Below are 22,377 nucleotides of genomic sequence, written 5' to 3'. Positions count from 1 at the left end.
TAACCCATCCTTATTGACCCCGTCCTGTCTCGCCTCGTCGGTCGTAAGGCATGATTCCCTTTAAGATCATGCCAATGCCAGCCTAGACACAGGCTGGACAACCCGTGGACTGCCAGGCATGCCAGTTCAGAGACGACAACAGAGAAGATCACAGCTTGAATGCGCCAAGTGCGCCGAGGGTCAGATGGAGGTATGCTCATCGCTGTCGCCCTGCTGGTGAAAGGTGAAAGACAGCTCATTGACTGCTCCTGATATATAATAGTCCATGGCCCGTCCCAAGTGCGACGACTGCAAGTCGCAGCGTCCATCCTCTCGCTCTGCTAAACACGCCCGACGCCGGTCCGACACTCGTGCTCGCAAGCACTCCTCTCGCTCTCGCTCTCGAAAGCCCAAGGGCTCGTTTACCTCCGACTCCTCTGTATACTCCTCGCCTTCTCCTCCCTCCACCGGCCATCGCCAGTCGACGGTCAGCTCCCCCTCCTCGTCAATCGAGTCGGACCCTTCCGAGGACAGGGAAAATGAGCGATCGACCACCCCAGAAATTGGCCCTGTTGTGGACACCATGAACCCGGACGACCGCCGGCTATTTGAGCACTGGGATGCTGCGACTGAGCAGTCGCTGACACACAGCAAGGGCAAGGACCGGTCGTGGCAGTCCATAGTACGCCGCCAGGCGGCTGCCCATCCGGCCCTGCGCCACAGCACCCTGGCTCTCTCCGCCGTACAACTCGCATTGGAAAGCGAGGCTGGATCTGCGAAGCGGAAAAGTCTCTTGCAAGACGCCCGCAGACACTATTCTCACGCCGTGGACGAGTTCCCATCCCTCGACGACACCCCCGACGACACCCCCGAGTCCACATACGATGCGGCCTTTTCAACCGCAAGCATTCTCTTCATGTGCGAATTGACTTCGCCTTCGCTGGCCGAAGATGGATTTAGCTTTTCGCGATCGGCTGATCGATCGAGTCCAAAACCAGAGGAGGATCAGGAGCAGAAGAAGGATCAGGAGAAGGACCAGAAGGTGCAAAAGAAAGACCAGGAAGAAGAGTCCTCTCCTGCTGGACATTCTCGGACCCTCCAGGAACTCGTTGATATCTTCACAACAGTGCGCGCATTGTCGCCCAGCTCCAAAGTCCTCGACGTCGTCGAGAAAGGCAGGCTGAAGGCGCTGTTCTCCCAAACCGACCCATATCACCATCTGCCCAGCACATATACACTCACCATCCTTGCGATGCGCAACCTCAACAATGCCACTGCGAAGAAGGATTCGTCGCATGAGACCTCCGTCTACGATGATGCTATTACAAAGCTCGACCGCTCCCTGGAGATGCTCAGCAAAGGAGGCGAGCCGACCATGATTGCCCTCCGGTGGATGTTCCGTGTCCCATGGCGGTACCTGGAGCTTGTGCGCGAGAAGAAGCCCCTTGCGCTCATCATCTTTGCGCATTACTGTGCAGTCCTTCACCATCTGCGCGACCGATGGTGGATGGGCGACTGGGGGAGCCGGCTGGTTAAGGAGATCTCCCAGCTGCTGGGCCCAGAGCGAATGGGCTCAATTCTGTGGGCTTCTGATATCGTGGGAATACAGTCATGATATTTACCAAATTGCATCTGGACTATGTGGGTATACTGCCCGTTCATTATCAACCCTGGTCTACCGGACCGATTTCTAGAATCAGAATAGCATCGCAGGATTTGCATCTCAGTCCAGTGGGAGTAGAAGGACCAGGTAAAGACCGGATTCTGCTTTCCACATAGCGCCCTAGCCTCAACAGCAGGGGCTGGGTCCCTGCCTTGACGCAGAGGAGGTGTTTGGCGTTTCGGCATGTTTGGAGCTTGTCCAGTTGTTATAGAATAGTTTTGCCAATTAGATCGGTATTTCTGTCTACCTTGAACATGTAAACAAGTTTCAGCTTGTAATAATCCGCATGCAGACTCAGCGAGTACCTGTGCTCGGCTTGGATGCGAACAACCAGGAGTACACTCTAGCATTACAAAATGTCTCATACTCTCATGACATTATCAACACGGATTTAACTCGATTGTACAGTGACTCTGGCAGAGTTCTCACCAAGAGGCACCTTAAAGCCACCTCGTTCCTTGGTGTAGTCTCCATCAAGAGTGTACGTCTGAGAACCACTTGGATCTTCCAGCCAAACAACTACAGCTGAAGCATCTGCAGCTGTCGTCGGAGCGGAGCTTGACTTTGACGCAATGGTCAGGGAGACAGTACCTTTGCCAGCGTCATACTCAAACTCCTCGATTGCTCCCGCATCAATCGTGATGTACAGAGAAAGTGGCGCGATATAGACACAATGCTTGACTGCATCGCGGGGGGCAACGACGACGGTAGAATCGTTCGATTTGATATTTCCTCCGTAGACAACCCGCCCCAGCTTCGAGTCCTCGACAAGATAAACTGCAGAGCCGAGGGCGAGACCAACGAAGTTGGGGCCATAATCGCCGCTGTATCCATCCCAGGCCAGGGTGTCCGGCCATGAATGGAACGAAGCCGCTGCGAACCCGCCAGAGTCGATACTGGAGAGTGGCCCGTTCATGCCGCCGTAGCCTACGTGAAGCAGGTGGGTGTCTTGCGGATTGTATCGAAAGTGGGATAACAAAGGCAGCGCGTTTAGGCCTGATCCATAGTGGTGAATCTGGCGCTCAATGCGTTGCAGCTTTCCTCCATAACTGATCCATTTAGTTAATGAATACTGATATTGGCAAAGTAGAGACCTACATGTTGTCCCAGTAGCGGCGAGCGTTGCCATTCCATCCCCAATGTGCCACGGTGGGCATGTACCCAAGGATGCTGTTGATTGTCTTGTTGACTAGAGCGTCGTTGCCAAAGTATCTATCCATGTCAGTATGCTTCTACAAAGATACGATTATGCCGGTCGTACCGTGTCCAGTAATACACGCCCTCCTGCCCCGTTGAGTCCCAGGCCTGCTCGCTGCCAAACGGCGCAGGGAGAGTATCCCAGTAGTCGACTCGATCCTGCATGACTGTCTCCAGCTTGCTCACCTTTTCTGTTTGATTCTCGCGTTGAAGATCGTTGAGCAGCTCTCCCCAGACCGTCTCGCCCATCAATCCCACCAACGCGTATCCCACGATGTAGTTTCCCGATTGATCCTGGACATAGCATCGCATCACAGTCTCATATGCCTGATTCAAGTACCATTCCCAGTCGTGCGAGGTCACCAAGTCGGGATACGCCCTGGCAACGCGGTACATTGCCCAGTAGGCCGCAGTGACATGGACGTAATTGTACGCTCTGCCGTGCAAAGAGTACGAGTCAGCGCGATTCCAGCTCCACCAGTTGCCCCAGTTGATGTCCGACTGATACTCGTAGTCGGCAACATAGCTGGGCTCATAGAAGAAGGCGCTCTTGCGGACGCCGTAGATGTCGGCGCTGGTGTTGGTTGGGCCGGTCTGGTCGTCCTTGACTTGGATATCGCCCCAAAGAGTCTCATCGATGAACTGTTCCAGCTTCTTGATCTCTGCTGGCTCGGGCTGTATAGCCTGCTTCATCAATGTCGCGAGCCATGCCCCCGATCCGCCTTCATCCATGAGGCCTGCGATCCAGACGCGAGGATCTTGATCTACCTGTTTCTCTGCAATGCGGTCATACGTGATGACCGAAGGGGACCGACCAAAGGGATCACTCGACTCGTTGAACCAGGCCTCTGTAGTGAAGAAGTTGCCCAGCTTGCCAACAGCTTCAGAGGCGCTGTCGGTGATGTAGTAATGCACAGTCTGCACAACGCCGTCGCCATAAGTAATGGAAAGCCTGACACGGCCCCAGATGCCCGACTGGGGCTTCAATTTCCACAGGTTGTTTGCATTACCTTCAGTAATATCAAATGACTGGACGGGAGACGTTGTCATATTGGCAACGGTTTTGTTTGTGAAAAGATACAATGATGCTTCCAGGTCCGATGGGATGATATATCCTGGGACTCCCACTGCATGAGGAGTCCCAGTGGCCTCGACCACGTCGCCAATGCCGCGAATCCCGTCTTTTACCAGGGACAGACGTAGTCCGACCGTCCAACTATCCCCCGGCTTCAATGTTCTGGAAGTCGGCTCGTTCCATGGCTCAACATCTGCCCATTCCTGCTCCGCATGGGCCTTCGTCAGGACTTGCCACTCGTAGAACCCCTCGAAGACTTGACTGTGGTATGGAAGCTCCCCATCAGTTGGCTCCTCGAGGAAATTCCACGCCTCGAACTGAGTATCGCCAAGGGGGGTGATGACGAGCGCATCGCCAGTGCCCCGTGTTGGCGTTACTTGGACATAGCCTCCTCCAAGTCCAATATAAGGATCAATAAGCGAGCAGTTTTCCAGTGCCTCGTCCGCCTCATAGTTGTAGAAGATGCTGTTGAATTCGATTGGCAGACCCAAGCTTCCGAGCTCGACAGCTTCATCGTTTGTATTGTTCAGCGTGAATGTCAGTCCCAGGTCGCCATCAATGTTGGTCCACCAGCGAGTAACGTCGAGTGGGAATGAATCTGGCAGAGTCTTTGCAAGATTGGCCGCACTCAGCGCTTCTGTCGATGGGACGTCCTCGACCGCCTGTCGAGATGAGGCTGTGCTGGCGTTGATCCATTCGCTGGTGCTGGACAGGCGATAGCGGAAGTTGATGTCGCCGACGTGATACTGGCCATCTGCTGCGCGATACTGAAGGAATTTGGAAGGAGAAAAGTCAAAGGACCCTCCGCTTGGCCGGATAGAAGAGAGAACCTGCGCGTCCTGCACCAGATCGAAGTCGAAGTTGGTCGTCGACAGGTTCTTGTAGCCATTCGCCAGACCCAGAGTGTCTTGCGCGTGCGCTGAGGCAACCAGCACAGCGGCGAACGCAGCGGCATAGGCCATCATGGTGATGAGGATGTGTTTCTGCTATATTTCATCCACAGGAGTGCGACAAACAAAGCGATCGGCCATTCCAATGTGTATTCACGAAATCCCCTCGCGAGGATCAACCACTGGGGGTTTGGACACCGGAGGCAGGTCCACGGCCTTTTAATGGCAATCTGCTCATAATCAGAGTGAGACAGCTCTGGATGCTGTCGTTCTGCAGAACACTAGTACAATTAAGGAGATTATCCGGTGCACAGATGTTAGTGTGACCGTTGGATGGCGATGTTTAATCCCGGGTACTCCAAGTGGAACCAGCAGTGATATCAAACTCCAGACTGCCCAGTTGTCTAATAAACAAGTTACTGCTGTCTAGAGATGGTTTTACCCCGCTGCCGTTTTGCCTGCAATGGCACGGCCCTGCTACGTTTCAGTTATAGACCCCGAACTGGTCCCTGGCTGGACTCTGCCCTGCAGATCACTCAATAAGGCCTTGGTAGGCGCCTTTTATTCTGTTTTAATTATGCCATCGGAAGACTGCTCGTCTTGGCCAAGCTGCTAGTGTGTCGGACAGTGCTCTAAGTTGATTATAGGGTGTCCGATGTCCGCAGAGTCTATATAACCCTCGCAATGGCACAATCTTACAGACATTTTATCCCTCTTCGAGGCCCGAAAGCTCAATATGGGCGTGAAATCAGTTCTTCTTATTACGGCTGTCTTTGCAGCAGGGATTGGACACGCTGTAGAGATCGATGGCTCGGATCCTGTTACTTTCACCTCAAAGGGCAATCCTATCCTCGCTGATGGCTCATGGTACTCTGGCGACCCTGCGCCCCTCGTGGTGAACAACACGGTGTATATCATCACCGGTAAGGATGGTGCACCGCCGGATACGAACTCGTTTGTGATGCCTCAATGGGGCATGTTTGAATCCGCCAGCCATGACCCGGCGGGCTCGGAGTGGACGTTATATCCCAACATTGCTGAGCCATCTGAAGTCTTTTCTTGGGCAGCTGAGGGCACAGCATATGCAGCTCAGGTCGTCCAGGGCCCTGACAGCAAATTCTACCTGTATGCGCCCGTGACGGAGGCGAACTCAGGCAACACCGACCCGTTCGCAATTGGAGTTGCCGTGTCCGACAGCCCGACAGGGCCCTATACAGATGCCCATCCGGACGGGCCAATTGTCTCCCAGTCGGTCCCATTGGGAAATGACATTCAAAACATTGACCCGACCGTCCTTGTTGACGACGATGGGAGTGTCTACCTCTATTTTGGCACGTTTGGACGTCTTCTGGGGTACCAACTCGACAGCGACATGACTACTATCACCTCCGATGTCATTGAAGTCGACACATCTACGCTGACTGGGTATTTTGAAGCCCCGTGGCTGATGAAGAGAAAGGATACATACTATATGCTTTACGCCGCCAACAATGCCGGCGAGGATTCGCCATGCACGCCTACTTCGTACCATGCATGCATTGCATACGCCTCTTCCTCATCGCCTCTTGGGCCGTGGACATTCCAGAGCGTTGTGCTGCACATCGTCTCTTCCACCACCTCCCACCCAGGTGTTGTTGAAAGCAATGGAGCCTGGTACCTTGTCTATCATACCGCGGACGCAGAGGGCGGATACCATTTCCGGCGCAGCGTGGCCTTTGACGAGCTCACTTGGGACGATTCGCAGTCCCCTCCGACCATCAATACCGTCAAGCAGACATTTGCGCCACAGCCTGACCCAGAGCCGACGCGTAACATTGCGGGTGCAGCGAATGCCAGCTCTGAGAACACGACGCCTATTCAATATTGGGTTGAAGCTCTTCACGACGGCATTATCAGTGCCAACCCGCTTCCCCCGGACATCTGGTGTTCCTACGACGGGACGAACTCACCAGCGGAGAACACCGTTATTTATTCCTGGGACTCTGCAGTGACATTGAATGGGACGGCAATGGTCTTCTTCGCAGACCAGCCAGCAGGTGCATCGGACGGGGTGGCGCCCCCGACAGCTTGGCATGTCGAGTATTTAGAAAATGGGTCCTGGACGAAGGTGTCCAATGACTCGCCCTATCCAGTGGATGTCTCTGATACTCCGGTTGAGGTGGGCTTCGAGGAAATAGAGACAACCTCCATTCGAGCTGTTCTATCTGCATCCGGAGGAAGCGGGGGGTATGCTGGAGTGGGAATTAAGGAATGGTTTGCTTACGCGCCAACTGCGTAGTAGTTGTCTGAGTATAGTGCGCTTATTTTATGCAGATTTCATGTATACTATTCTTACCCAGCCCAACAGACTCCTTTTCCATGCAGTTCGTGGGTTTACCGGGCACTGAACTAGATGGCCGATATTGCACCACTGTACGGTGATCGAAAACAGGCATTTGTTTCCACAGACGCCAGCTGATGCAATGAAATACTATTAACGGGTGATTCGGCGTTTGATGCGAGGCAGTGCGCTTAGGCCCTTCAGTCGCCGACGATCTGTGCGCCACAGACAGTCTGCTGGATTCTTGATTGGGCCGGAATCGCGTTTGATGCAAAAAGCCCAGCATCTAAAAGCTCGGTCGAAGGGGTCGACGAAGGTTCAGCATGTCGGACGAGTGGCCACTGCCTGGTCTATACGTTGCTTGGACGTTGGAGAAATTTTCGAGCTCCCAGGGTCTGGATGATTACCCATATATACCAATATTTACTCCAAATAACTCTGAAAAGCACATGATAGACTGTAATGAGAGAGTCTAATGCGAGGTTATAGATGACTATCTTACAGGATCATTGACATGTGGCTATTTTACCTTTACCATCTGCGCTGCATTCCTATCAATACCATCAACTGGCTTGTAAGCGGACCTCAATATTAAACCACCATAAGCTAATTATGCAATGACGTTGGACTTCAATCTTGACGTGACTGATCGAGAACAGACCAACTCCAACTCGAATCAGCCGATACGTACGATGCACGGACAGAAGCAGGCATGAAATCCCCGCAGCGCTGCTAGTTACATCATATCGGTCTATATAGGAAATTCATTATGTTGCGAAATTGGACCTCATGGACGAATTGGACTCTGAGAGCGAGGGTCCACTGTGCTAATGCAATGACTGGGAATACTGGAGTAATATATCCTTCTTCATGTCAACGGAAGGGTGTAGACTGCCGTCTTTTCCGGACAGCGGACAGATGAACTGGGTCAGATGGCTGTCTATAAGTATCTACTATTTCTTGCCTGTGAAGGACAATTATCATCAGAGCACTAGGTTTGGGCACTGGACTCCAGAAGCATCCAAAACATTGCCGTGACTGTCCATACTTCGGAGAATCGCAGATAGTAAACAGCCTGGAACACACAAGATGAGGTTCTCCTTCTTTCTCGCACTGATATATTGCAGTTCCAGCGCGACCTCGCTGTCGGTAGACAGGTTGGTCATGGCAAGGAACAGTGTGAGCCCAACCGCCAAAAGAGACGACACAGCGCCAGCTCAATATCAGGATCAAAGTCTGAAGAGCATCATAGACGACTCCCCCTTCCTCTCCTTTCATCGAGACATCGTTCAAATCCCCTCTATCTCCAAGCATGAGGCCAATGTCGGCTCCTTCATCGCTGAGTTCCTGGAGGCGCATAACTTCACCGTCGTCAAACAGCCTGTCCCAACCAACTCGAATAATGAGAAGGCGCCATTCAACGTGTTTGCCTATCCTTCTGGCTCCACTCCTGAAGATTCACAAATTCTTCTCACAAGCCACATTGACGTTGTCCCTCCGTATATCCCGTACTCCGTGCGCAAGGGCAACGCAACCAACAGCGGCAACAAAACCCAAGACTCCGACAGTGTGATTGTGTCCGGCCGCGGCTCGGTCGATGCAAAGGCAAATGTCGCTGCTCAAGTCTTTGCTGCCCTGGAAAGGCTTTCCGAATCACCCTCCACGCCGCTCGCCCTCCTCTTCGTTGTGGACGAGGAAGCAGATGCTATGGGAATGCGCACCTTCTCGGGTAATAGAACCCTCTATGACCCAGAGAACAACAAATACCGCGGCATCATCTTTGGCGAACCGACAGATGGCGCGCTTGTTTCTGGTCACAAAGGAGCACTGGGGTTCACGGTGCGAAGCACCGGTCGGGCTGCACATTCCGGATACCCATGGCTTGGATCGAGCGCAATATCGTCGATTCTTCCAGCATTGTCAGTCCTTGATAAGTTAGGAGACATCCCTCCTCGCGAGGGCGGGCTGTCCAGTTCAAAAAAGTATAACCAGACAACGGTGAATATCGGCCTTATGGAGGGCGGCGTGGCATCAAATGTAGTGCCCGCGTCTGCGAATGCGACCGGACTAGTTCGATTGGCAGCAGGAACTCATGAAGACGCTGCGGAAATTATTACCTGTGCCGTACGTCGTTCGGTAGCAGAGATTAAGGACGCGAATGTGACGGTTGAGTTTCAGAGGGACGACAAGGGCAATCTCCTTGGATACCGCCTCAGGATCTCGATACAGATGTCTCTGGGTTCCCGATCGCAGCAGTGAACTATGGAACAGATATTCCAAACCTCCAGGTGGCCAGCAATGTCAAGCGGTACCTTTACGGGCCTGGGAGTATCCATGTCGCCCATTCCGACCATGAGGCCCTTACAGTTGGGGAATTAAAGGACGCCGTTAAGGGGTATAAGAGACTGATCGATGCTCTCGCTTCGTCTGGCTGATCGACATGTCACGGTATATACATATCGTTATGATATTCACAGCGATTGACCTGTTAACAGGGGAGCCTCCGTGTCAAAACATACAGTGTACGTCAATCAGCGTTGACTTATAGCGACTGAACGGAGTTGAGATAGTATACATATAACCATAATGGCATTCTGCAGATTTACAGCTCGTGAAGTAATTATTTGATGTTTACCCTCCATTTCTGGACAGTTGCCGTTGTTAACAGGTCGGGTCAAGAGCAGGCCAACCGAGAAATCACCGAGTCTGGGCCTGAGCAGCTCCGACACGAGGACAATTATACGGGGCTTACTTGTTTCTTCTGAGCTGCAGGCATCCAGGGCATATGCTTTGCGCTCCAGGGCTTCCTCGTGGCCGGATAGGAGGGAGATGCCTCGTGGTGGTACGAGCCATGAAAGCTAACATGGAAAAGTGGTGAAAAGGAGCAGGAGACAAAGATGGGCCTTACAGGAAACAAAGATAGAGCCTTGGCTGCTTTCACGGCGTCCATTCGAGGCAATCAACGTGCCAGTCTGGGTTCAGGGGCCAGGCGGCGTTCTTCACATGGGCAGCCCTAGCTGTTTTAAGAGCCCCAGAACCTGTCGAGAGGCGGCCAGTTCCGCGGGGACAGTGATGAGCGCTGCAAATTGCTTCAAGAGGGACGTCTATTTGACTTGACTGATCCTAATTCACCACGAGTCCACCGCGAGTCCACCACGAGGGTTTGCGGCCAATAACCGCCATGTCCAGCTTGGCCTAAAGCTTATGCTGCAGCGCTGATCTTGGATTCGTGTTCCGCACCACTGAGATGCGTGCAAATGGGTTTGAATCGTTTGGTGGCGGCTTCTATTGTCGTTCTATCGTAGTCCACCACACATCGCTTGGTTCTGCCCTGCAGTTGACCCCTTCGAACCTTGGAACAGAACCAAATATAAATCAATAATGGCCCCTGTCACTGTCGATGTCCGCTGTCAATTGATGAACTGCTCCATCAGAGCCCACTGTCCCACCCCGATTTTTCGACGTCCTCTTGTCTCCGCGTCAAGATGGACAGCTCCGACCTGACCACCCCGGCCCTCAAGCCACCCCATGGGCAATTCAGCGACCTCGACAAACCCCCCGTCCTGCGTGTCCACTTCATTGCCACAGCAGCCGTGACGCTGGTGCTGTCGACAATCGCCGTGGTCCTCCGGATCTTCGTGAAAGCCCGAGTCCTGCGTCGCGTGCAGCTGGAAGAGTACATCCTGGTGATGTCTCTGGCCGGGTTCTATGCCTTCACCCTGCTGATGGTCACGGCGACAAACTTTGGGGAGGGCGCTCACCAGTGGAATGTGTCGATTGCAGGCTTCAAGCGCGTGGTGGAACTGGCGAATGTCATCGAGATCATTTACTGCCCGACTATCCTGGGGGCCAAGGTGGCGATGCTGCTGCAGATGAAACGCATGTTCGTCGTCAGCAAGAAGGGCAAGTTGTACTGGCTGCATGAGGTCCTGCTGTGGACCAACGTTCCCTGCTATCTCGCGATCACCCTGAGTTTCATCCTCGCCTGTGTCCCCCGTCAGAAGCTCTGGGAGCCTGACCTGCCTGGGCGCTGCATCTCGTCGAATGGCTCGCTCATCGCCTCGTCGGCCATTAATGTGGTTTCTGATATCACGATGCTGCTCTTCCCGTTGATGGTGATTATGCGACTGCAGCTTCCTTCTCGAACCAAGTTGATCCTGGGGATGGTATTCGGCACTGGTATTCTGTATGGTGCCACTCATCTTTCAGCCGAGCAAGACTGACCTGACCTTACTAGGGGTTGTATATCTAGTGTCTTCCGACTTGTTTATGGAGTCATCCTGGCCGGGACAAATGACTTCACATGGGCAATTTCTCCCGTTGGGCTTTGGGCGTACGTACCCTCCCCTATTCTGCCACTCCCCAGTCCTGCTAATCCAGAAAATCAGCATTGCAGAGGTATGCTCGGTAATCCTGTCTGGTGCCGTCCCCATGCTTCCAGGTTTTGTCAAGTTCGTACGGGGGCAAGAAGGATCTGGCTCGGGACCCTCATACGGTCTGGCCACGAGCTCACGACGACGAGGCAATACCGGGCATCTCGTGTCGCAGGGGCAGCCTGCGCCCGATCAGGTTGACAAGGGAGACTACGATGGCTATTACGAGCTGGGGGTCATGAATGATGCCCATGCCAGTGTGGCGTCTCTCATCGACGGAGGCCAGAAGCCAGATGCGGGGACAAGCATTGTCAAGACGGTCCACATCCAAACTGGATATGAGTGAGGCATGATCAAAATAGGGATATGTTATATTATAATTTAATACTTTGCATTTTTTTCGAGGGCGTTGAGGTCTCAATTTCAAGCCGATACCCTTTACAATCCGGTACAATTAATTTGCTGCAGATCCTCAAAGCAAGTCAGCGACCGGCCAACAGTGTTCTGGAAACCATCCAGCGCGAGAAATTTGGGGACTCAAGAGCCTGTTCGAGGCGTTGCCGGAGAAGCTGTAGTAAATGCAATGATGGTGCATAGAGTGAGGTTTATTCAGTGTAAATCAGTAATTCTGGCTGTATCAGAATGATCAAGCATGAGTCATGGTGAGGCTGCATGATGCGGACGGGTTGCCTAATCCGGAACTGCAGTATATAACCCTAACAACACCCATCAATATCAGAACATCTGACAGAATAACACCGAAAGCTGAATGAGCCACGAAATAGACACCACTTGCACAATAGATACTTGTTCAACTGCAGCAATGGACCAATATACCACCAAGGAGGATGTCCTCAAGCTGGCCGTTGTCGACCCAGAGTTGGAAGAGGTAAGAAGCCACAGACTGTTTTGGACTATTGTCTGATGTGAATCAGGTTCTCAAACATACTCCAGCCCCGTCGATGGGCATGTCGCTGCCCGTCGAGCAGCTGCGCGAAACCGTGTCGGCAATAGAGAAGAAGGCGTATGACTCGTGCCCAACATTCGACACGCAGGAGAGTGTCATGAATATCGTCATGCGCGATGGACACCAGAGCGAACTGCACATCGTCAAACCAGGAAACTCATCCTCGGCAAACCCCGTGGTTGTTCTTGTATTCGGGGGAGCGTTTGTCATGGGCACCAACATCCAGTCCATTGCATGGGCTCGCACGGTCGCATATTTGTATGGCGCCACTGTTGTCCAGCTTTCCTATCGCAGAGCACCAGAGCACAAATTCCCGACGGCCCCAAAGGATGTCTGGGACACCGTGCGGTGGATAACCCAGAATCAGTCAGTCCTCGATGCAGACCTGACCAAAGGCTTCGTCATCGGGGGTGGATCAGCTGGTGGAAATCTGTCAATCGTCACAGCGCATCGGTCGGTGAAGGAAAAGCTCTCTCTGCCAATTACTGGAGTTCTGGCCAGCATCCCAGTGTGTATGAGTGAAGAGACCGTGCCCGAGAAATACAAGGAGCTGTGGGTGTCTCGCGAGCAGAACGCAGACTCCTTCGGAAACCCTCTCCAGGACTCGAAGGGCCTTGGATACGAGGTTCTCTATGAACAGGACTTTCTGTCTGAGGATTTTTCTCCGTTTAACTCGACTGCGCCATTCTCGGCCATCCCACGCACATACGTGCAGGTCGCGGGCCTGGACCCTCTGCGCGACGACGGCATCATATATGCAAAGGTATTGAGAGACTACGGTGTTGATGTGAAGCTGGATGCTTATCCTGGGATGCCTCATGGCCATTTTAATCTATGGCCACGGTTGAAGCAATCAATAAAGTCGCAGGAGGATACTATTTGGCATTTTGGGTGGCTTTTGCGCCGCGAGGTTCCGAGGGAAAGGGTTGAAGAGGTCGTGGCCATGATCGTACATTAGAATATCCGGTAGTTACCATCTCATTGATTGTACAGTGTATCATACTTCTGCCTATGGTCCCCGTATCGGCGTCTCTGAACTTGTTGATATCACCTGCAACCCCCTCTCGGTGACCTGGATGAGATGTGCATTGACAGTAGAACTAAACCTACTATGACTTCACTGTAGTGAATACTGCAGTGGAAAATCCACAATGCATCAATTGAAAGGCCACAGGCCACTGTTCAAAGTTCTCAAGGATGTTGGTCTTATTCTTGATAACCACTCGGAGTACGGCTTGCTACCAGTCTATTTCTCGCAACGATCAATAGTCTGTCAGCATATATCCCTAGGAGCCGATTAACAGTGGCCGTGTTTGGCCTCTGCCTGGCCATAGGACAGTGAGCGTAATGAAGATATTCACATTCAATATTGTTCACAAATCTGACTCTTTAATGGCCAAGAGGCCTCCTGAGTGGCTGGATTGTAATCATTCACTATACAGTCCTGCACATAATACACATAATGATGCCTTGGTCGCTTTGAAATCTGCACTGGCCAAGATCCCATGCAACCGACTTGATCTTGGCCAGAGGAGATTCCTTTATTAAAACCAGTCGACCCTTCTTTCGCTTCGCTAAGAGGATGTGACTTTGCCGCAAGGTCATTCAAATATGCTAAAGGGGCATCGATTGCCTTGTCCACCACACAAAGCCGTTTGTCGCTTGCGGTTTCTTTGACTGACGAGACCATACTGCCGTGGGATTTCTATATCAATCGCCGACACCATGAATCGCGCAAAGAGTAGTGTACCAAGTTTTGAGCACCCTCTACTGGAGATGGCTTCTATCCGCTCGTACTTTGAGCCCTTTGAGCCGGGGAACAATGGCCGCAAGAGCCCTGCATCCTCCAGCAAGAGACCAACTCGAATTCTGATGCTCCATGGTTTGTAAATTCATACTCCTATTTATTAGCACTTCACTAATCAGTATGCCAGGACACGGTCAGTCGGGTCGATTCTTCTACCACAAGACAACGCGCTTGGTGGAAGCCCTACATGAGATTGCCCTCGACAGAGACGCGAAACGCTGCTCGGAGCGCATCGAACTCTTCTATGTTAACGGTCCCCTATCAGCCGGCCAGGGCCCGGAGTCAGATGTGTGGACTTGGGGCCAGGGCGACTTCGAGGCTGAAAGGCGTATCTGGGGACTTGACGCCTCGATTAATAAAATCATGGACATCCTTGCAAAACATGGTCCCTTCGACGGGATTATAGGATTCTCGACCGGCGCAACCGTCGCAGCCATTATAACTTCCCTGCTGGAAGGCAATCGGAAAGCGAGACTGGATATAAAGCAGGTATGTCGAAATAAAAATATACTACTGGGAAGACTTCTAACAGAGAAAATATGTAGATACGACACCCGCCTTTCAGATTCGCAGTGTGTTTTAGTGGCTTCATGCTGCAGCACCCAGACTACAGAGCGTTCTACCACCCCAAGATCAGAACACCAGTAATGCATTGTATAGCGGAATATGACACGATGATACCGGAGGCGCTGACCCGACAGCTCGCTACCGCGTGTGCGCAGAGGGAGGTTCAAAAGTTCAAGGGCACTCATTATGTCCCTCGTCAGCGTGAGGAAGTCGTAAACATCAGCAACTTTATATTGCGACACCTAGACTGGCCAGAGGATGAAACAGGTTATAGTACTTGCAGTAGTAATGGGCGATAATGATGCCGATCGGAGTGTGGGATTACTTCTTTTCTTTTCCTTCTTTTCTTATTTCCTTTTTACCGGTAGTGGACATCGGTATACAGACCGAAGAGATATAGCTGTGGAATAGATATTGGAATATTCTTGGAATATCATGTTCAAAGTATATTTACAGTAGTTGTAGAAGACCCCCGGGTACTCCGTAATAAGTATATCGAAAGTTCAACTTCTCTCTATCAGTCTGATCAGAAAAGGCTTCCTCCCATCGCTCGTCTTGCGACTGTGTTTCGTCCAGCCCAGTTTGGGTAGTGTCTCGGGGAACGTAAGTCAACCCTAAGACAAAGAGCTGATACCATGGGGAACAAGATGGCAAGGAAGATGAGGGCGCAACGATAGTCTGGAAGACGACTTGCGCTATGTTGAAGAGGAGCGACTAGATTGTTTCTATGACACCGGTTGGGGGTAGTGCTTGATGCTGTCTACTCTTACTAGCTGGAAATGTCCATGCAATTGGTTTGGTTATGAATAAGATTGGCTACTGATACGGAGAACAAGAAAGCTACAGTTTCGAATGGACAGCGTCAGAGAGCTCCTGGCTTTCTCCACTACGCCATGCTGCCCCAGATTTGGGCTTAGATTCCTTCCACTGCCACTTGGGCTGCGATTGTCTTCCATCTTCCAATAGTGTTTGAACGAATCCCCCGAAGATGGGCATCATCTTGAATCCGTGGCCCGAATCGCCAGAGAGAACAACCAACGACGAGCCTGTGCCAGGCACAAAGTCGATGATATAGTCCGAGTCGTCAGTATCGGCAACCCAGCAGAGATGGGTGTCAATTAGCGGTCGGTCTGCAAGTTTGGGGAAGGCTTCTTTCAGAAGTTGTCGAATGAATCTTTCGTCGTCGCCGGGGAGAAACTGCGATTCAGCCAGCCCAGGGAACGGTAATGACAGTCCGTCTTTAGACAACGAGTAATTGGTATATGCACCGCCCATATGACAGAACTTGAGCTTGTTGGTTTCTGTATCCGGCTCGAAAAAAAATGCAAGATCGCGCACGTTGGTGACGGGGATGCCCTGCAGTTCGCGAGCTTCATCGCGCGTCAACTGGAGATGTGCGACGCCCCAACAGCGGCCTGTCATTTGCTTTCCAATGGCGGGAATCAAGTTTGTGACACTGGCACCGAGGGCTAATATGGTTTTGTCTGCGAGATAGACTTGGCCGCCTCGAGTTCTGGCCCCGACGCAGACAGTGCCAGTCCGAGCCGACGCATACAGCAGAGACTCGACCTCGCCAGTCTGACTGCCAGTATGAAATCTGACGCCTAAGGCGACGCAGGCTTCGTAAACGGCCTTTAGTGCATTTGCCGAGTGACTGTATCCAGCAAGCTTATTGTAGTAACCCGACCAGCCCTCGACTGGGCCAGAGAACCTGGGGACAATCTGTTTGATCTCGGCTTGACCATTAACCTTCCTAACCTGTCCATGGAATGCTGGATGCTTCTGGATAGATGCATAGTATTTGTCAATTACTTGTTTTGTCTCGGCCGTTGCAGCATTGGAGGTGACGTTGAGAAAGCCAGTCTGGTGATAGTGGGAGGTATACAGCGGGTCACTTTGCCATTTGCGAATTGCTTTCTGTGATAATTAGATACTGATGCTGCGTAGAACCGCGTGTTGAGAACAAACCAGGGCCAGATCTGTGTAGAAAGGGTCGGCGTACTCGGCGCGAATCACCTTGTTGAGGTCATTGGCAGCGGAAAAGCGACTGGGGACTTCGCTGTCCTTGTCAAGGACGGTGATATTCGAATATCCATGCGAGGCGAGATGGAAGGCCGTGGACACGCCGAAGCAGCCTGCTCCGAGAATGAGTATTGAGGGCGACATTAATGACGTTCAGGCTGGCAGGGCAGCAAGACAGCGATCGAGAAAAGCAGGATAATTAAACTGCGAAGATGACGAGGTGGAGTTGGAGACTGCATGAATCATGGACGACTGCAGCTCGCTTCGACCTGCAGCTCGGGTTGGATGCGGGGAATCGATATGCCTGTCACTCTTTTCAGACTAGTTTTGGTACCAGTCCAGTTATTTTACTGTACTACTAGTCGGTCTTGATATATATCTTACAGCAGCATGTCCCGCATCAGCAACGGAGGCTGCAGGATTACTCCAACAGGAGTGGCACGAAATAGATCAATGTATTCTGGATTGAGCCCGCAGATATTGTCTATCACGTAGTCGTGCAACTAGCACTGAGAGGCACTGTCGGTCCAATATTGGGGCTCTTTGGCATTCTCATCGGACCTGAGATAGAGTCAATGAAGCTTCTAGCATCTCAGTGTGCAAACTGCGGGCCTACCAGCCGAACATCCAGTAGAAGTGCGCCGTTTGTAGATCTGGAGACACACTCTTTAGTCCGACAAACAGCCTGCCGGTATCTGCAAAGCCAGAAGAAAAGCTCGTGGCCAGCTTCAGCTATCGGCCATACTATTCGCGGTTGGCGTCGACCTGTCCAACGATAATTCCCAGTGGAAGACGCTGTGGTTCATGGCTGTGATGCAGTAACTGACGCCTGACTGTGTGCAAGCTCTGTTAACAGAATCCTGATGGTGGACGGTTGGCACATACCCTGACTGGATATACAATCTGCACCAACTAAAACGCTTCCTCGAGCCTCCGTCCCATCTTCGAATCGAGCAATGACGCCGCCAGGATGTTCTTCGTACCCTTTGAATCTTTTCCCCCATTCGACAGACACGTCTTGCCGGAGCCAATCGCGGAGCTTTCCTCTATCAGCTCGCACATAAGGATTTTCAGTGCCTTCTCCAAATCTGAACAGCTCTCTACGCGCCACATCCGAAAGAGAATAAATGACACCCCCCCCCTTCCAGTGCAGGCCAAGCGGTGCTGCAGGGGAAATGGCGCGAAGCCCGGCTTTGTCGTCCCGCAAGGCCGAGGAGATGTCAGCCATCAGCCATGGGTGCAAAGAGATTGCCTTTATACTTCGAATTTACGAAGGTCTGGATGGTATAGACGCTGCAGGCAATACCTAGGATGGAGGAGTTGCCTGTTCAAGTGGCAATCGAGATGAAGAAAGGCATCAAGGTAGATGAAGCTCGCTATGACCGGTAACTTACCAAGATCAGCACTTGAATAGTGGTCTCTAGATATGACGCCAGCGTCCAAGTCTTCCTTCAAAAGGTCGCTTGGACTTCGATCCGCATGATTGTCTCTTGCCCTGGACTGTCTGAGGAGACCCGTGCGGAGTTCTTTATTTGATACTAAAAGTGGATATTCAGAGCATGCGATTCTATCACTGGAAGTAGATGCAACTGAGTCTGTGTTTTGAGTAAGTTTGAATGCGTCTCAATAGCTACTGGGGAGAGCCTGCGAACAGCAACATTGCAGCCACTGCCCCATATTATTGCCCAGCCTTGTTGGGGTATCCATATCCTCGAGCTGTTTCTTTCGTGTGTAGCCCAACACCACCGTGCACTCATTACAGCAGCGAGGGTACATGCGATCAATAACAGCACCTGATACGTTGGAAGACGAGGTTCCTGCTGCACGGAGGGGCCCATGCTACACCCACAAACAGCCAGTTCGTGTCAAGGCCTTGCCTGATGAACGAAGACTGATACCAGCCGCTTGTCAGCTGACGCCAGACACCCGCCAAGGAAGTCGATCGTCCGCTAGACAACTTGTCGACGCAATATCACTGCCAGAGCACGAATTAGCTTTGGCGCGAACAACCCCAGAGGCTTGGCCACCTTCGGAGGCTCTATCATGGGAGCCGCAATACGAGATGGAGGACGATCTTCACCGGCGATCAACAGACCGCATCAGAGCAGCTCGTATTGTCAGTCAACAGGGAGGCAGTGCCCCCAGTCATGATATGGAAAGGGAGAGCAAGGAAGGGTATATATAGGGGGTGTCGTTCTTCTCGTCCCAGCAGAGGCCCAGTCGCCGATTATCCATTCTTACCTGATTCTTGACAGGATATATCATAATGCAGCTCAAATACTTCCTCCTTGCCCTTTCGGCCAACAGTGCCCTCGCGGCCCTGGAATCCTTCACTCTCAACGACGGCTCTACCATCGAAGCCGACCCCGAAGGCATCGTGGACGCGCTCCACCCGGACAGCGACAACAAGGTCCGCAGCCTGGATACCGGCGCCCCAGACGCAAAGCAGCTCTTTGCAAGGGCCTGCCTTGACCCGGCATATCCCACGACCTGCCAAAACGGCAATTGGTGCTGCCAGCCGAATAACATCTGCTGCGAAAACCGATCCTGCGTCAACCCGGATACCCAGAACTGCTGTCTCTACGGGTACTACTGCAACAAGCCATACCGCTGTGTGAAGCGCCCGAATGGCAGCATTGGATGTCTTGCGTGACCTGGTCCATATTTAGTGATACTTGTTCTTCTCGACGATGGGGAGTCTGTTGTTATTTAGTATGCAGAGAGCGAGAGAGTGGCTTACGGTCAACCCTTCAATAGTATCAAATCTAGTGGACTTAGCAGATAACACTGTTTCCCTGGTTCATTCTGAGCCAATCAATGTCCAACACTCTTAACCACACAGTAATGACTCATGGAGTTAATTTAATCTCTTCATTTCCCATTCACTCCATTTCCAATTCACTTCACCCACAATGTCCCAGTCCACCACGGTCTTGGAGCTTGCACCCCAAGCAACCAATCTTCCTAGCAGAGGTCTCCATGGCCAGTCCCGGCAGGACGAGGTCGAGGAGGATCGCAGGCCGAGGCACGCACCACTGGTGATTTTCTGCATCTCGTGCATCACCTTCATCAGCTGCTATCTGGGCGGCCTGGTGACTGTCTCTGTGCCTCAGATCTCCAAGGATCTGCAGCTCGACCCGGGCATGGAACTATGGTACTGATCCTTACCCCCCCGTAGACGGTGAGGCTAACAGCCCAGGCCCGTATCTATGTATGCATTGGCTACCGGCTGCACGCTCCTCATCTTTGGCGCCGTCTCCGATGCAGTGGGTAGTCGGCTCGTCTTCCTGCTGGGCTGTTTCTTCCAGAGTGTCTTCTGCATGGCATGTGGCCTCGCTACGAGTGGCGCCCAACTGATCGTATTCCGCGTCATTTCCGGCCTGGCAACCGCCATGTGTCTCCCATCCGCGGTGAGCATCATCTCCGAGAATTTCTCTGCCGGAAAGCTGCGCAACCTCGCCTTCTCCTTCATGGGCGGCGGTCAACCCATCGGATTTGGACTGGGAATCCTCATGGGAGGTATCTGCGCCGACACGATCGGCTGGCGCTGGGGCTTCCATAGCGCCGCGATCGCAAACACAGTCGCCTTCCTTCTGTCGTGGTGGCAGCTGCCACAGCGCAGAGAAACCGGCGTCAGGTGGAATCACCTCCTGTTTGGCATCGACTGGCTCGGTGCTATTGTTGTCAGCACGGCCCTGGCCCTGCTTTCGCTGGCATTAGCGTCTGTTCCCTCGACCTGCTATATACTTGGCCCTCGCTGACCATCTCCAGCACTATAACCGGCGACATCCAAAACGCCCGCAAAGCATCTACAATCGTCTATTTCACCGTCTCGGGCGTTCTCCTCGTCTGCTTCGTGCTCTGGCAGGAATACCAAGAACGGCACAATAAACCAACCCTCATCCGTAACTCGCTCTGGAAAAACGCCTCCTTCACCTCGATCTGCATCAACGTTTTCATCATCTGGGGCGCCTTTAATGGCTTTGAACAGATGATCAACTTCTTCTTCCAGAACGTGCAGGAACTCTCCGTCATTCAAACTGCGATCCGCTTCATTCCGACCCCTGTCACCGGCCTGCTCAGCGCTCTTCTCACGGGCATGGTCCTGCATCGCGTCCGTGCCGACGGCATCATCAATATCACGACTGTTATTTCCACCGTTTCCCCGCTGATTATGGCCCTCGTACACCCGTCCTGGAGCTACTGGCGCTGCGCCTTTATTGCCATCTGCCTCAACTCCATTGCTGCAGATTCTCTCTTCACTGTATCCAACATTCTTATTGCCGATATGTTCCCACCCGAGACACAGGGCCTGGCGGGTGGCGTCTTCAACACAGTATCGCAAATTGGCAAAAGCTTCGGGCTGACCTTCGTCGAGTTGATCGCCAATGCTGTCAGCGATAGCAAGGCCAGCGATTTGGAGAGACACAGTCCGGATGGGCTGATGGTGGGGTACCGGGCGTCGTTCTGGTTCCTTTTCGCGGCGAATATTATCAGCTTGGGGGTCGGGGCCATTGGGCTGCGCAAGGTAGGCAATATCGGGAAAAAGAAGTCACAGTAGACATTAGTATGCAGCAAGAGGTGCGCTATCGCTGGCCGGAGTTCCGAACAAGAGAAAAGTGCTGCTACATTGGTAAGTACTTCGTCTCGGAATATGTCGCGCATTGCCAATTCAGGGCGAGCGGACATTTAATACTGCTTCGAGGACATACAGGTCAACTAGTTTCAGGTAATGGAGAATAGTTGCTGAATAAGATTAGTACGTGTTAAAGGGAACATTGCCTTTTATTTTCATTATATCCTCTGCGTCCCTCCGGCCAGTACACCGACTTCAAATGAGGGTACTTGGTTGAAAATCCGGTTGACCTGGCCCACTGTCGTTGGGGTTGACCCCGTGGTCGAGAAAGAGCTTTATTGCTTGGAGGGCGAGTTGATATTCCAACCTGGAGGATGGATCGCCCTTCTTGTTATATCAATACTCGTATCTTTCCAGAATTACTTAGTTGATGATACTGGTAGCGGTGGTCCCATGAAACCGTAGCTCGATATCCCGTAGTTCCACCACCGGTTACCGGTATGTCTACTGTCGAAATCCTGGCTTGGTTCTATAAAGTAAACTTAGGTAGCCATAGATCTAGAGGACAACGACGCCGGAAGTCAGCCTTCGGGCTGCACTCCGGCATTTCGATAGCCTCGATATAGAGAACTCGGGTTGTTATCACACTAGTATACATAGGCCTTGTCCATAACATAGGCCATAGCTGCACTAATAGATACTAGGACTAGTAACCTAATAGCTTTATTACTTACTAATATCGTATAGAGAAAGGGATAGGGATTAAGTTTAAAAAATACAGGCATGGCTCTGTTAGTAGAGTATATAAGTAGTACTAGAGTGCCTTACAATAGCACACTGAAAGTAAGGCCTAACCCACAGGCCCCGGGGAATCGACCCCTCGATGCCGTTAGGGTTCCCGAAAGTGGACCCACCCGCGTGCCGCTGATTGGCTGTAGTCT

The 22,377-nt window shown here is 52.2% G+C and overlaps 11 protein-coding genes across 11 annotated transcripts; 8 read left to right on the top strand and 3 right to left on the bottom strand.

Annotated features, from left to right (window-relative positions):
• Positions 1-1,594, top strand: ASPSYDRAFT_197543 (uncharacterized protein; the record flags this gene model as incomplete). Its single annotated transcript, XM_040843742.1, has 3 exons — positions 1-190; positions 263-965; positions 1,047-1,594. The coding sequence occupies exons 1-3, from the start codon at positions 119-121 to the stop codon at positions 1,592-1,594; spliced, it is 1,323 nt and encodes a 440-aa protein (XP_040704096.1). The 5' UTR covers positions 1-118.
• A 206-nt stretch (positions 1,595-1,800) lies between these two features.
• Positions 1,801-4,879, bottom strand: ASPSYDRAFT_1171169 (uncharacterized protein; the record flags this gene model as incomplete). The annotated part of the gene is made up of 4 exons (XM_040840254.1): positions 1,801-2,691; positions 2,741-2,854; positions 2,904-3,685; positions 3,998-4,879. The coding sequence occupies 4 exons, from the start codon at positions 4,877-4,879 to the stop codon at positions 2,034-2,036; spliced, it is 2,436 nt and encodes an 811-aa protein (XP_040704095.1). The 3' UTR covers positions 1,801-2,033.
• Positions 4,880-5,540: 661 nt separating this feature from the next.
• Positions 5,541-7,082, top strand: ASPSYDRAFT_55904 (uncharacterized protein; the record flags this gene model as incomplete). Its single annotated transcript, XM_040849109.1, has 1 exon — positions 5,541-7,082. One exon carries the CDS (start codon positions 5,541-5,543, stop codon positions 7,080-7,082), a length of 1,542 nt encoding a protein of 513 aa, XP_040704094.1.
• Positions 7,083-8,288: 1,206 nt separating this feature from the next.
• ASPSYDRAFT_86882 (M20 family metallopeptidase) lies at positions 8,289-9,559 on the top strand (the record flags this gene model as incomplete). The annotated part of the gene is made up of 2 exons (XM_040851741.1): positions 8,289-9,284; positions 9,341-9,559. The coding sequence occupies 2 exons, from the start codon at positions 8,289-8,291 to the stop codon at positions 9,557-9,559; spliced, it is 1,215 nt and encodes a 404-aa protein (XP_040704093.1).
• A 1,050-nt stretch (positions 9,560-10,609) lies between these two features.
• On the top strand, positions 10,610-11,843 carry ASPSYDRAFT_147115 (uncharacterized protein; the record flags this gene model as incomplete). Its single annotated transcript, XM_040841682.1, has 3 exons — positions 10,610-11,310; positions 11,362-11,457; positions 11,513-11,843. 3 exons carry the CDS (start codon positions 10,610-10,612, stop codon positions 11,841-11,843), a joined length of 1,128 nt encoding a protein of 375 aa, XP_040704092.1.
• A 477-nt stretch (positions 11,844-12,320) lies between these two features.
• Positions 12,321-13,422, top strand: ASPSYDRAFT_147335 (alpha/beta hydrolase; the record flags this gene model as incomplete). The annotated part of the gene is made up of 2 exons (XM_040841705.1): positions 12,321-12,386; positions 12,433-13,422. 2 exons carry the CDS (start codon positions 12,321-12,323, stop codon positions 13,420-13,422), a joined length of 1,056 nt encoding a protein of 351 aa, XP_040704091.1.
• A 767-nt stretch (positions 13,423-14,189) lies between these two features.
• ASPSYDRAFT_86879 (uncharacterized protein) lies at positions 14,190-15,137 on the top strand (the record flags this gene model as incomplete). The annotated part of the gene is made up of 3 exons (XM_040851740.1): positions 14,190-14,346; positions 14,399-14,760; positions 14,817-15,137. 3 exons carry the CDS (start codon positions 14,190-14,192, stop codon positions 15,135-15,137), a joined length of 840 nt encoding a protein of 279 aa, XP_040704090.1.
• A 541-nt stretch (positions 15,138-15,678) lies between these two features.
• On the bottom strand, positions 15,679-17,004 carry ASPSYDRAFT_55901 (NAD(P)/FAD-dependent oxidoreductase; the record flags this gene model as incomplete). The annotated part of the gene is made up of 2 exons (XM_040849108.1): positions 15,679-16,755; positions 16,807-17,004. 2 exons carry the CDS (start codon positions 17,002-17,004, stop codon positions 15,679-15,681), a joined length of 1,275 nt encoding a protein of 424 aa, XP_040704089.1.
• Positions 17,005-18,269: 1,265 nt separating this feature from the next.
• Positions 18,270-18,836, bottom strand: ASPSYDRAFT_42009 (uncharacterized protein). The gene has a single exon (XM_040846386.1). It carries the CDS (start codon positions 18,696-18,698, stop codon positions 18,399-18,401), a length of 300 nt encoding a protein of 99 aa, XP_040704088.1. The 5' UTR covers positions 18,699-18,836; the 3' UTR covers positions 18,270-18,398.
• A 203-nt stretch (positions 18,837-19,039) lies between these two features.
• ASPSYDRAFT_42008 (uncharacterized protein) lies at positions 19,040-19,717 on the top strand. Its single transcript, XM_040846385.1, has one exon. It carries the CDS (start codon positions 19,127-19,129, stop codon positions 19,511-19,513), a length of 387 nt encoding a protein of 128 aa, XP_040704087.1. The 5' UTR covers positions 19,040-19,126; the 3' UTR covers positions 19,514-19,717.
• Positions 19,718-19,763: 46 nt separating this feature from the next.
• Positions 19,764-21,821, top strand: ASPSYDRAFT_42007 (uncharacterized protein). Its single transcript, XM_040846384.1, has 3 exons — positions 19,764-20,014; positions 20,060-20,581; positions 20,632-21,821. The coding sequence occupies exons 1-3, from the start codon at positions 19,773-19,775 to the stop codon at positions 21,419-21,421; spliced, it is 1,554 nt and encodes a 517-aa protein (XP_040704086.1). The 5' UTR covers positions 19,764-19,772; the 3' UTR covers positions 21,422-21,821.
• The last annotated feature ends 556 nt before the right edge of the window (positions 21,822-22,377 follow it).

The sequence above is a fragment of the Aspergillus sydowii genome (genome assembly GCF_001890705.1).
Source record: "Aspergillus sydowii CBS 593.65 unplaced genomic scaffold ASPSYscaffold_3, whole genome shotgun sequence".
NCBI lineage: Eukaryota > Fungi > Ascomycota > Eurotiomycetes > Eurotiales > Aspergillaceae > Aspergillus > Aspergillus sydowii.
The sequence above is the reverse complement of the archived record's forward strand: the minus strand, read 5'-3'. Positions and strand labels throughout refer to the sequence as shown.

What these genes read in the sequence shown, in the direction of transcription:
- ASPSYDRAFT_42009 (XM_040846386.1), bottom strand. Translation starts at nt 18,698, where the DNA reads ATGGGCCCCTCCGTGCAGCAGGAACCTCGTCTTCCAACGTATCAGGTG.
- ASPSYDRAFT_42008 (XM_040846385.1), top strand. Translation starts at nt 19,127, where the DNA reads ATGCAGCTCAAATACTTCCTCCTTGCCCTTTCGGCCAACAGTGCCCTC.
- ASPSYDRAFT_42007 (XM_040846384.1), top strand. Translation starts at nt 19,773, where the DNA reads ATGTCCCAGTCCACCACGGTCTTGGAGCTTGCACCCCAAGCAACCAAT. An exon ending in GACCCGGGCATGGAACTATG is followed by an intron (nt 20,015 to 20,059) that starts GTACTGATCCTT and finishes CTAACAGCCCAG; the next exon opens with GCCCGTATCTATGTATGCAT. An exon ending in CTGCTTTCGCTGGCATTAGC is followed by an intron (nt 20,582 to 20,631) that starts GTCTGTTCCCTC and finishes GACCATCTCCAG; the next exon opens with CACTATAACCGGCGACATCC.